Genomic DNA, 14,466 nt, shown 5'->3' on the forward strand with positions numbered 1-14,466 from the left:
TTTTTTTTGAAATATTTATTTATTTAACAAGGAATAATTAAACTGACCAAAAGTGACAGTAAATAGATTTATAATGTTACAAAAGATTTAATAAAAGCAGTTTTTTTTAATTTAATTTTATTCATCAAAGAATCCTGAAAAAATTGCACACACACACACGCACACACACACACACAAACGCACACACACGTTTCTTGAGCAGGTAATCCGCATCTTAAAATTATTTCTGAAGGATTATGTGACACTGAAGACTGGAGTAATAATTGTTGCTTATTTTCATGGAAATAAATTGCATTTTTTAATATATTAAAATAGAAAAAATTTAATTCTAATAATAATTTAGAATATCACCGCTTTATTAATTTATTATTATTTTTAAATAAATGCAGCCTTGGTGAGAAATTGCTTTTCAGTCACACTTTAGTATAGGGACCAATTCTCACTATTACGAAGTTGATTATTAGCATGCGGTATTATTAACATATTGACTGTTTATTAGTTCTTACAAAGTACATATTCTGCTTGACCATATTCTACATCCCCAATCCTACCCAATACCTAAACTTCACAACTACCTTACTAACTATTATTAAGCAGCAAATTAGGAGTTTATTGAGGAAAAGTTGTATTTAATTGCTTGTTAAAAGTGAGAACTGGACCTTAAATTAAAGTGTGAACTTTCTTTCAAGAACCTTACCATACCTTTTGAACAGTAGTGTACATGGCTTCCTTAAGGCTGATTAATTGACTGGTCACTCAGGCAACTCACTGAACAGTTTTTCTAGACTTTGAAATAAAGCATTGTGCTCATCCCTTCTTCAAAATCTGCCCTCTAAACTTTTTTTGTTTGAACATTATTAATGGCACAGCCCCAAAGTTATATTCATCTGACCCATGTGACATGTACAACTTATGTAGCAAAGCATAATTTGTAGATGCCTCAGATCTGCTGACGGTAGCGGAAGTACCAGATTTGAACTTCCCAAATGCCCGGCTTTGTTCCTACATTTTAGAGCATAAGTCATGCTAACACAGCACTCCTAGACACCTGTTCTCTAGTGGTTCCATTACAGTTCAAAGCAGCATCTGTATTATTGCACTTACACACACCCAGACTCCCTGCCGTCTGCCCAGCGTCTCGTAATGCCCATCTGCATTTCATTTGACCAGCGTTGTGTTAAAAAAGAGATAGAGGGGGATAAAATGGACCACAGGAGCGGAGAGTTTTTCCTGGTTATGATAATTTTGTCCTTGCGTTAAGTATTTTATAATGAAAAATTTTCCCTGCAATTGCCCATGTAATTGAATCCTGTAACTCAGGCTGGTGTGTGAGCCATGCTGTGAGCATTGGCAAACAGCTCTAGCATGCTTGCCCTACACTCGCTCCTAACAACCTGAACGAGTGCCAACTTTCCACGGCTCTGCCGCATGCTCGCTCCATATAGATCCAGAGAGAGAGGAACCGAGAAACATGACGTGAAGATGTGAATGGATAACACAGAGACAGCGAGACATACAGAGAGAGGGACAAAGAGAAGGGTTCAAGGGGGTATGAGAATCATAGTAAGGGTGACAAACTGACAAGCAGCCCAACTGTGAACCGTGCAACCCACCAGTGTAACAGTGGCGGTTCTTATCCCTGTCTCCATAGCAACAAGAAAAGCCAAAGAAAGACCTGTGATGGTCATCAGACACTTTGATTAAAGAGCAATGGTGTGAATAGAGAGGAAAAATAGAGGATAACCATTGGCTGAAATGTTTGAAAAGAACAAGATGAGATGAAATGAGAAGAGAAGAGAAGAAAAGAGAAGAGAAGAGAAGAGAAGAGAAGAGAAGAGAAGAGAAGAGAAGAGAAGAGAAGAGAAGAGAAGAGAAGAAATGGGCTTGAGGTTATAAAGAGATGTTATGATGGCATTTGAACCCTCTTTATAAACACAGCTTTTCATGAGCCAATGGTATTTTAGCATAACTGACATTGAGTATTAGAGCCTTTCATATTGAATCAGTTATATACATACATACATACACACACACACACACACACACACACACACATATATATATATATATATATATATATATATATATATATATATATATATATATATATATATATACCATTTATATGTTCATATTATAAGTTAAGTTATATATAAAATTTAGTTTTAGTTAAAGGGATACTTTATTCGTCTTTGGAACACAATTTAAGATATTTTGGATATAAACCAGGAGGCTTATGACTGTACCATTGACTGCCAAGTAAAATACACTGTCAAGGTCCAGAAAAGTATGAAAGACATGGTCAGAATAGTTATGAAGTGATGAGAAGTACGGGTTTGGAATGACGTGGGGGTAAGTGAGTAATGACAAAATTTTCATTCTGGGGTGGAGTATCCCTTTAACTATAGTAGCATGAACACTATTTAGGTGCGATCACATTTTGAGAAAAAAGGACTTTGTCTATTAACAAGAGTGTAGAGACACATAGAATACAGCTTACACAGAAGTTCAAACCAATAATAATGAATAAATAAGCGTCTATGTGTTGTAAAGCTTGTAACTGAAGTATGGTTTATTAGGATCAGACAATATTTGGCCGAGATACAACAATTTGAATATCTGGAATCTGAGGGTGCAAAAAAAAATACTTAGAAAAATGCCTTTGAAGTTGTCCAAATGAATTCTTAGCAATGCATATTACTAATCAAAAATTTCGTTTTTATATATTTACTGAAATTTATAAAAAAGCTTAATGGAACATGATCTTTACTTAATATCCCAATGATTTTTGGCATACCGATAATTTTGACCCATACAATGTTTTTTTTATGTTTTTTTTACTATTGCTAAAAATATACCCCAGCGACTTAAGACTGGTTTTGTGGTCCAGGGTCAAAAATCACAACTTTCACACATAATGGGGTTTTGCATAAAAAAGTAACACACTACGCAGTGAAGTGAAAAAAAAAAGATCCAGAGAAGAGTTTTTAAGAAGTTGAACTTCTTTTAACTTCAGTTCTGCATTTTAAGACTGACGTGTCTTATGCAATTCTGTCCATTTTTTCTCCATCGATCACATTCACTCTATTTTCACCAGTCTGCAATCAGCCTCTCCTGCAGAGCCATTAATTTCTCTTTCCTAAAAATAATGATTCATGTTTAATTATGGCTTATACTTGCTGCAGAGGTGTGTGTGTGTGTTCAGACCTTAATCTATACTGAATTACTCAGTCATGATTATCCATGTACAGTATGTTCATGTTCTTTTGCATTGAATGTGTCAGAAAGAAATATTTACTGGTACTACCGTTCATAAACGTAAATCTTACAAATGCGAGCTACAGGCTCCGAATGAATTCATGGGTGGGATGAATATCTAAGTCTATTATATTTAACACTTACACTTAAAAATACATGAACAAAAGGTCATAAGAATAACACTGCACTGTGAAGAATCTAGAAGAATACTTATATAGTTTAATGGCATCATTAAATTCTTCCATCTTCATGAGCGATTGTTCATTTTATTCTGAGATTCAAGGTCATGGTCATTGTCATCCAGATCTATCATGCAAATAGTAATAGCAAACTATTTTCAGCTTATAATTACAAAATGATAGCCTTTAACTATTATATTTTTGCATATCTTTCAAACCCTGGATGTATGGGGATCATATGGAAGCTTATTTCTGACGGTTATGACTTTATCTGACAATTATGTTTTTTCTCAAATTTGTACAGTTTATATATATTCATTTATTTTGAGTTAGAAACAGCCCGACTGTCAAGCTGAGACTTACCCTTTCCAAAATAACGTGAGACATGGTGGCGTTGGCATCCACTATGATGGTGGCAGTCTTGTCATCACGGATCTCCTTGAGAAGGGGGGTGGGATCCTGGCTGTCATCAAGCATGCGAACGGAAAGGGTTTCCTTGGAGATGAGAAACTGGCGCAGTAACACCTCCAGGTTTAATAGGCCTGTTGAAAAGGGGCACACACAAAACACTTCAGTGTCCTGAATCATGTCACCTTTGCTCACAACAGGAAATACATCCTCCCTCTCTCTTTTCACAGCAATTATTATGCCACGTGATCGTCCCTTTTAAGAGACTAGAGTAGATTTTCTGTGGGTGTAAATATAATGCTATTACATTTGTCTAACAAATTTCAGCTAAATTATCTGCCAATATCTTCTAATTGAATTCAACAACAATAATAAAGCTTTTTTTCTGTACTGTATGCAGCTAATTTAATTAGCTAAATCATAATCACCCGAGTGTTTAATCTCAGTTCCTTTGGCAATTATGAGGCCCAGGAGAATACAGGACTTGCGAAATGCACAACACTGTTTCGCAGTACAAGGTGACATCGGTTTATTATGATCTGACTCTTTAAATACGAAAGGTTTTGGATGCTGACTTCACACATAAAAGTGGCCGATGCCATTGCTCACAGCTGTCATCTCAATTTCCTGCCGAGTTACTCAGCGTATATTTGATTAACCATAAGCATGCGGTTTCTGTCTTTCACTCATTGCACATCACATGTAATTTCACATTTAGTGCACTACATTAAACACGGTGCTATAGCATTGTGCGCTGACTGTGCTCATCAAGTTGGACAGGAACTTGTGAGAACAGCAAAACATTGAGTTTTTATACCAACTCTTCTAACTTTTCTTGGCTTAATGGACTTTGAATTAGGGGGGATTGGCTAAGAGGGCAAAATGTGAGGATGCATGGAAGGTAGATGAGAAGATGGAAGAGTATAGGGTTAAGGTAGCACAGTGCTTAAGGTGTTAAAGAGAGGGTTCCAGTATTGGCAAGAGAAAAGCACAAAGCCGCTTCCCACACAGAGACTGTGATAATGGCTTAGCCTCCATTCACTCTGAGCAGCCAGTCATTTCCTTAGCTATCACTTTCCACTAAGCTTTTACAATGCGCCAACTTCATTTATCTTTAAAGCACACACAAAACATGGACATATGCTACAGCTGAAAATGCACACATGCTTAAAAACTCAGCGGAGCACAGTGCAAACAGCAGAAAACTATTCACACAGGTAAATAACAGAAGTATGCACACATGCACTCGGTGGACTGGATTTGACTACGCTCCAATGTGTAAACTATTCCTAAAATCTGAGGTAAAGTCAGCTGTTTTGCTAAATTCCACTAGACTTGTGCTTAACTCCCACCAACCTTGCTGGAAAAAAACCCCCCTGCTTCCTAGCTAGTTCTTCAGCAAGTTCTGTCAAGTTATGAACAATCTTCCTTCCAGTAATATTAATAGAATGTTCGTTTTTTCATTATTTAGTCTTTAATAATGTTCTCAAACCATCAGCACAAAAACCTTATTCATAGAAACATTTTAGTTGGACACCAATCTAACAATTTTAAATGAATTTAGAAGAAAACATTAAAAAGTAACATTACCATAATGTTTGAAAATGGAATGTCCCCTTAAAGCCTGTTGAAAAAAAAAACCTGCATATGCTGGTTAGGTATAGACCAACGCCCCTTTTTGGGGGAAAACAAACGGATTCCCCGATACAGAACTCGCTCTAATTTCTTGATAGCAAAAATGGCAGAAACATACACACTCTCTTTGCGGGCCGAGGACTGTGAGAGGTATTTAATGAAGCTACTGGATACGGTGTTTACAGAGGTTTCCCTTTGAAATGGTCGAAAACTGGATTAATAACCCCACGCAGTGGCCAAATATGGACATCTAACGTTACCATTATCTCGTGAAATCACCAAGTAGCCTATTTTTGTCATTAACATGCTCACAGTATGATAAACTGATGAGGCCATGTCAAGAGGAGTCAGTGGTTTACTTGGATCATATTTCACTTGATTTAAGCTATTGACAGTTTTGTTGTAGTTAGAAATACGAAGCTGCTAGTAGCTACGTGATAAACGTTAGCTCTCATTAGGCATGCTACCTTGGCTGTTAACTGATTTTAAGTTTGAAATGTTCGCAGACTAGGACTGAACAATATAAATATTATACAATATCTGTTTGTAATTGTGTCTGACAGGCCTGTACACATCAGAAACAATGAAAAACAAAAGGTCCCTGGAGCGAGTTCTGTATCAGGAATCCGTTTGTTTTCCCCCAAAAAGGGGCGTTACCCTTCGATGACGCAAAAGTAGCGTTGGTCTATGTTTTGATGCTGGGGTGCCGCTTTATGCTGGTCCTTTGCTGGTTTAAGATGGTCCTTTGCTGGTTTAAACTGGTCATTTGCTGGTTTACGCTGGTCGTGTGCTGGCAAAAGACCAGCATAAACCAACAAACCAACAGCATAAACCAGCTAAGGACCATCATAAACCAGCATCCCAGTTTCAAAACATACCTAACCAGTCGTGATACATCGTGATACTCTCCATAATGGAGGAAAGCAACAGCATACTGGATGAGGAGGAGAATTGTTGAACAAAGTCATTATTTTTGTTCTTTTTACATAATTTTACTGATGTCCTAACTATGTTTCTGTACCTTGATCATGGTGGTACCCTTGCAATCTATTGGAGGGCCAATGAGCTCTCAGTATGCATCAAAAATATGTGAATTGGTGTTCTGAAGATGAATGAAGAAATAATGTTATAATAATTTAATGGAAACTTTAGCAAAATGTTATTTTTTGTTAGCTGGGTTAGCCAGTCTAGGCTAGACCAGCAAACCAGCTTTATATGGTTTTGGATATTTGGTTTTCTCAATTGGTTTTCTTCAACTAAACATCTGCTTTCTAGTAGGGACTCTGGCACGTGGGTATTACAATTGCAACAAATCAGCAGCAGCAACAGATCTTTTCTTCTGTGACATACGTTACATCTGAGTGTATGAACTAGCGAAAAAGAAAATAAGTGCAAGATGTGGACTTGGTTCTATACAGTAGCCATTAATTGGATTTTGAAATGTGGGCTTTGCACTCAAAAAATAAAACAGTTAATTGTGGAGTGTCGGGGTTTAAGCAGATTTAGTGATTGGAAACTGCTGGCATAGATCAACAGAGAGAAGTCTTTCATTTCACTGGAAGATTATGACATTTTGATTAAAAATTATGGGGACATACAGCTTAGAGGCATTAATCAGAATAATATCAATAATGTGCATTTTGAAAATAAAAGTTTTATTTTTTTTCATGCCAGCACCTTTTCATCCTTTCTTTGATATGGGGTGTCAATACACGCTAGCATTACAATAGTTAACAATTTGAAGAGTTTTTAAAGAGTCATGATTAATTATGTTGCTGTCTGGTCCTCTTATTGTTATTTTTCAACATTAGTAAGTTGAAGAGTTAGGTAAACCTTTTATATCAGTTCAGAGAGAGTTAAGAGTCAGATCTCATCCTGCCCGGGGCCAGACAACCGTTCTTGCACTCTTTTTCTTCTCATTAGACAGAAAAAGGGAAAGCTGAAGGGGTGTGAGCCACTGAAAAAAAAGCTTTTGTCTTCTTCCTTTAACAACGCATGTCAGAATCCCATTACGCTCCTTATCACATTAAATTAATGTCTTCCAGCACAAAGGAGAGAACTTCAGAAATAAACACAGCCAGACAAAAGAGAGTTTCCAATGTCCTGCTGCAAATCAAGTGGCCTTTTCTCGAAAGGCAATCCTTTCTCTACGACTTCCGTGACTCTGACTTTTCATTACAGGGGCTTTTTGCTTGATTTTACAGTTGTGTCCTTATTTCATCTACACATTTATCATATTCTTTTTTGAAGAGGCAGGAGAATTAGATCATCCCAATTCACCCACGTTTAGATCCTCATCTCTCTGTGGGACGCAGGCTGAATTCTTCACTTAATCAACTTTAATTACAGATCACTTCAAAGCACTGAGAAGAATGTCGGGCAAACACGTAGTACAATATTTCTGTTCCTAGCAGAGAGGCACAGCAAACCTGACAGGTGGGAAACCTCTTTGAAGTGGGTGTATTTGATTCACTGTGTTCAATCTGTGCAGCAAAGCTCAGTTCCTTTCAATTAAATCCGTGAGCTCCTTTAGTTCAAGAGGACAAACTTGAAAGAGATTGTAGCGCTCACCTGTCTGACCCTGTTCAGAATAATTTGGGTAATACCTTATGAACACAGGGTCTTGGCGATCTTCTGGGTCTCCTGACTGGATAGTACAGGTCAGCCAATTTTGTTCAATAATGAGACCTTACTCGCCTTACTACACGGTACGGACCTTGGAGCCAGATGAAGCCTATCACTCCTCCAAAGAAGATTTATACAGTAATAGGAATGAGAAAAAAATACATATTTTCAAAAGTTATCACTATTCATCTCAATGGCAAATGCTATCCTTCCAATAACATGGTTATACTATGTTAGTGCAGCAGAACCAAGGGTATTTGTAGTAAAACCATGGTTTTAAAGACATTTGTTTTTGAGCCAATCACCTAAGCAATACCCAAATGATAATGTGACAGCTGGAAGTTATGGCGCTAGAACAAACACAATCGCAATACCTTCACAAGTGACTATCCTGAGCCGTGACATGCAACTTTTACATTACAACTTTTAGTATAATTAGGCTGGTTTCAGGTTCACCGGACACTGTTTTATGATTTCATTTGTACACTGTTGCTTCTCCACTATCCTGTCAAATTAATGCCAAAGGCCCCAATATTAGCAATTTACTTCCATTTACGCATCTGATAGACTGACATTGCATTCAAGCTACTGTATACATTTCATCAGTTTAATTAAAAAACTTTTAAAGAAAATTTAAAGACAGAGGATTATATAATCAAACTATGCACCGAAAGCTAATTAAAACAGACATATCATGCTACACACTGTAAAAAATAAGTGTAATTTTAACTGTAAAATTTTGTAAAAACGCTACGGAAAAAAACTGATAATAGGTTAACAGTAAGTTCCCGTACTATATACAGGGAAAAACTGTAAAAGATCTAACAAAGCATTTAATGTAAATTTACAGTAAAATTCTGTTAATTATACAGCTTTTAGAAGTAAAAAAAGAACAAATCAATGTATAATTTACAGTCTAAAACTGTAAACTGATATTCCCAGAATTCCCTGCGTGACACTCCACGTTTGAAAGTATTTTGTTTAAATAATCATGTTTTTAAATAGTTCTTGTTATCAGTTATGTACATTTGAGCTTTATGTTACATCTTCTGTTGCTTAATGAAAGTTTTTTGCATTATTTAAGTATCACGTGTGTTACCATGATGGTGTTTTGTGTTTCCATAAATGTGCACCTTCTATATGTTAATATATACTTCTGCTTGTGGTGAAGCTACTTGTGATGAGCTTTGATACTTCATGTGGCTTTCTCTTATACAGTACCATCTAGGGGTGTCCATGGTTAACCGGTTAACCGATTAACCGTTAAAAATTGTGTAACCGAGTAAAACATTTTGCTCGGTTAAGTGACGTCAATGGCGTGCATTGAATTTAGTTGTAATACATTTTTGCACCACCAGAGACCGCCAGAGCGCTCCCAGACATTTGTAATGTCCACAAGAAGAAGTCATTTTTCTAATATGAAGCGGGCTAATACGAGTGACGGGGCAAAATGCAAGTATTGCAATACAGTGCTTAGATATACTTCAAGTACAACCTCGTTGTTGTAATCTCAACAGCCAACACCCGGGCATCATTAGGCCGGTCAGGACACACTGGATGCGTGGCGAAAGCATCTCAGCTGCGTGGCGTGTCTGTTTTTAATTCGGTTCCCATGTTAACAGGTTAGAGCTTGCCGACTGCCTGCGTGAGACGCGCGGCTCAGGCGCGGCTCGACGCGTGCATGCTAGAAATAGAACCGACGCCTTGTTGGAAGCGTTTCCAGGCAAAGTATAATAGGAAAATATGTTTATATGTCATTTTGTACAAAAATACATATTAATTCATGACATTTTGATATTTGAAAGTCTATAGGTTGACATAAATTCAGATATAAATGTAATTTAAATAAATAAATAAATAAATAATTATCGATTTTCAAATATTGTACGTGTCAAACATAGTCATAGTCATAGCCTTAGCGAGGCGGCCGCGGAGTCTGCTTGTTACCTTTTGCCTTATACATTTTAGGCTTATTCTCAAATTCAGATTGTGTTAATGGGCGGCATTATTAGGCAGTTTTAATAGGACAATTTGACCGGAGAGATACAATTTTGTCGGACATTCCTTTTTTTTTTCGGCCAATGTCCGGAAATTACTATGGTTATGGTTACTATGGCACACTATGGTTAACCGAGTATTAACCGCTAAGGGCCTCGGTTAACGGTTAATGAAAAACTTGAGAACGTGCAGCCCTAGTACCATCTTTATTATTATGGTGGTTGTCAGTATTTTCAAGGTACAAAACAGATTTAATTTTGTGTGTTGTTGAATTTACTGGTTTATATTCACATTTTCTTGTTTGTAAATTACAGCTTTATATTGTAAAATTATCAGTTTTTGACGGAAATGTGTTTACAGTTTTCTGTATTTTTACAAAATTATTCTGGCAACCACAGCTGCCAAAAAGTTTTTGTAAAAACAACAAGAAATTTTTTACAGTGCACATATCACAATTAAAATATGTATTTTATTTCAAATAAATAAACTCATATGTTCAATGGCCTTTTGCTGTATAGGTTAACCGAATGAATAACTGTCCTTGTATGGTGTCATCTCAGCAAGCCAGCTCTGTGAAGTATTCATGAGTGGGCCATGCTCTATTAAGCTGTCAGCGTGCTAAGTGATTAATGAGAGCTGCACATCCCGTGAGACTAAGCGTGAGAGAAAAAGAAACAGTAACGGAAGACGACAAGCAAACACAGAGGCGCAGGTGAACAGGGTTATTAAGCTGGCAGCACAGGGAGTCATCATCCGCTTCTTATAGAAATGTATTGAAGGGCATTTCCTCTCAAGCCTTTGGATCGCAATCGCACGCCCACTTTGCAACCTCGTAATGTTTGTCAGCCAAAGCAGAAGTGACTATTACCCACAATGGGCCCCAGACATGCCACTGCGTGGAGCAGATAGCCAATGGTGCGTACATATTTGTTCCAGGTCTACAAACACATCAACAACAGCGTCCTCTAACAGCTGTTTGGGAAAACATTTGTAATGGTGGTAAATGTCTTTTATTGACATAAAATGTTTTCATTTTACCAGCATTACTGACAGCTGCTGCTCTACCATATCAGTTATTTCTCACCTTTGCAAATGTTTTTTGGTAATTAGTTTACAGTATTTTGCATACTGATTTCATGAGATTGATTTACTGTATATGGGAACAGGGATCTTCTCGTGTTCTATACAAAGGCAAATTGTATTGGGAAAGTCATATTTCCACCAAGGATATCTATAACAATAACCATAAAGTTTTTTTTAATTCGTACTGAAGGGCTGTGCGTACTGCCATCAATAAATCATTATAAGTGTGTGGTTATGTTATATTATCTACATTGTTATAATATATTAGCTACAGTGTTCCTGTAGCTAAAGTGGTAGAGCATTATAATAATAAAATAATAAAACATTGACTACCAATCAAAATCCATTTGACCGAACAATAATACACAGTTGCTATCATTAACGTTATCTTTACAGGTGTCCTTGGTGTGAATGGGCTTTAAGTCATAAATCTTGAAAAGGCTATTGTTATAAATTGTTTTAAAGATTAAGAAACCTTGTGCTGTATATAACTTTCTCAATACAGTTTCCTTAGTACAATACACAAGTTCCCTGAGGGAAAAGGGGTTTATATCAAGCATATAAATGCAAATATAACTTCTACTCACAAAAAAGTGAAATTGTGACATCTTGCTCACATATATACATGCACTGATTGACAGAAATGAAATATTATTTAGAAAGAAATAACAGCACAAGTTAATATAGGTTATTTTTGAAGCTTGCTTAGTTTAGTATTGCTCTAAGGAAACTTTGATGAGAGTCAAAAGCACCTTGGTATAGTTTTGTAGAAGTTTTCTGTCACAATTCATTTTAAGTTTGGTCTGTCGCTGCTGTGAATCTCCTTTATTTTCCTACAGAATTCTTCAGGGAGCGCATGCACTCATTATTAACTGAAAAACATGATTATTTTGTTTTTCCTGTTTCCGACTCATCTCTGTGTTGAAAGTTGGCCTTTTACTCTAGAGGTACAAAGAGAAAAACATTTGAGTAACAGTGTTACTGAATGTGGCATGAACATGAAATGGTTAACTTTAGAGTGTACCACAAGACAAACTTTCCAAGTTACCTGAAATGCTGTCTGCTTTCAGCTTTCTATGGTACAATGAGCAAAACACTGAGTTCTTTAAAGTACCCAGAACTGAGATGAACCTCAGATATTGCTATAGTAGATATAATCACAATGGCATACCAATCCCCCACAGTCAGTCTCTCGAGAGTCTGTTCATCTGAGCACCAGCATCATTCAGAGCTTTTCAATTATAATTCAATTCCTAAACAGGATGCTGAATTTGAATTCAAATAGAATTAAAAGGTTACAAAAGATTTTTTATTATTTATCAAATAAATGTTTTTCTTTGGTATTTTCATCAAAACAAAATCTGGAGAAAAGTATTATGGTTTCCACAAAATATTTAGTAGCACAATTTTTTCCAACTGATTATAATAAGAAATGTTTTTGAGCACCAGATCAGCATATTAGAACGATTTCTGAAGGATCATGTATGAAGACTGGGTAATTTTTTTCAATATGAATCATTGTATTGGTTTGGTTCAGTCTTGACCCTGTTCTCAAGTCCGTACTGGTAGTTTTTGCCATCTCTCTACACCCCTTTCTGACGTCTTAGTGGGAATTATAGCTGTTCCACTTGAAGGCCTTAAGCTGATTATGGAGAAAGGTAGCCACTGTCTGAAGGGGCAATGTGACTTTGTTTGGTTTCTCTGGGTAATTTGTGGCATCCTTGCACCGAGATGTGAAGTCAGAATACTAAACTTTAATCCTCCGCCAAGCTGAACTCAATGTGTGTCTAATAAGGAGACTTTGCATAGCGTCATCCGTCAGCTGCCTTTTCTTTGACTACAGCGATCCGCCATTCATTTCCATGGACATCTCTGTTTCAGCAGCGTGCACTTACATTAACGGCAGTTTGATGGTGAATAAATGGGACAGCACAAATGCTGAATGCCTAAAGGGCACAGATGGACAAGAGACGGAACGAAAACAACACATCTGAAATAATCCAACAACGCAGTACAGTCAAACAGCATGAAATAAAATCAACGACATCATCAAAACCGTGTGGATATGTGAGATTAAATAAGCAGTTTTTTTATTACTAAATAATCGGCAGAAGGTAATGGAGCATGTGAACGTGCACAAAAGCATACAGAGTGCAGAAAGTACATGTGCCACTATGAAACACTGTCATCTTTGTAGAGAACACATACGTCAGAAAGCAAATGGAACAATCTATATGAGAGAACATCTGCTGCTTAACAGATGCAGGCAATTCTATATGTGCCAATTAAGAAAGAGTCCAGCAGAACATGTTATTATTACATGTTTTTTATTTATTTATTGCCTCTAATGCTGGGGTCACCAACCATGGTGGGCGGGAAAGAGTAATAGAAAATGTATTTATTAAGTTGTTTATTTCAAAATCTTTGAAGTCCCTCACATCTTTTATATATAAAGAGCTGTATTAAAGGCTGAGTGATAAACAATACCAATAACATTTTTGTTTGATAACAGTGATACGGTTTGGACATTTTTACTCGATATGGATCATTTTATCAGTCGATTCAATAGCAGAAACAAAACAGTGCATGTCGCTAACAAGTTTCTCTGTGTAAATGAATGGCTTGGGTTTTAAGCACCTGAAGATATGATGGTAGTCCAAATTTATTTCATCCACAGAGCTGCTCTGAGCCATTTCTTTTGAGAAAAGCTACCATCAAATATGCACTGAAACTCAAATGTCTTCATGACAACAGGTCAAAATAAAAGTTTAGTTTGACATGAAGAAATGTACAGAAATATATTACTATTATTATTTTTAAGGAATATACAACTAAGACTTATTTACAATCATGTTTTAATTTATACACCTCTGTTGTGCTGCATTTTATTTGACAAGTAATAATGTAGTTCAATGTTTTATATATATGTGTGTGTCTGTCTGTGTGTGTGTGTGTGTGTGTGTGTGTGTGTGTGGGTGTGTGTGTGCGTGTGTGTGTGTGTGTGTGTGTGTATAAATATTACTGTGGATGATGATTTGTAATGTGTAAGGAGTCAGTAGCCTAAACTTGCATAATTTTATGTATTTTATATGCTGTTAATGTGTGATGTGTTTATTAAGTATTAATGTGGATGTGTCACCAGTGTCAAAGACAAATTTATGCTCTGTGACAAGCAGAAAGGATAATAAAGTTTAATGATAACAACAACAATAACAATCATGCAATGCTTTGTTGTAAATTGACTGTAACTTTTTCATTTGATAGAACTGTAAAAGATTGA

At 36.5% G+C, this 14,466-nt stretch overlaps 1 protein-coding gene across 1 annotated transcript in view; it reads right to left on the bottom strand.

Annotated features, from left to right (window-relative positions):
* Positions 1-14,466, bottom strand: part of grik4 (glutamate receptor, ionotropic, kainate 4) — a 301,146-nt gene that overhangs the window by 84,654 nt on the left and 202,026 nt on the right. Inside the window, exon 7 of the mRNA XM_052576587.1 lies at positions 3,801-3,979. Coding sequence (XP_052432547.1) covers positions 3,801-3,979 — 179 coding nt within the window. The remainder of the gene's footprint in view (positions 1-3,800; positions 3,980-14,466) is intronic.

The sequence above is a fragment of the Carassius gibelio genome, chromosome B15 (assembly GCF_023724105.1).
Source record: "Carassius gibelio isolate Cgi1373 ecotype wild population from Czech Republic chromosome B15, carGib1.2-hapl.c, whole genome shotgun sequence".
In the NCBI taxonomy this organism is placed as follows: Eukaryota; Metazoa; Chordata; class Actinopteri; order Cypriniformes; family Cyprinidae; genus Carassius; species Carassius gibelio.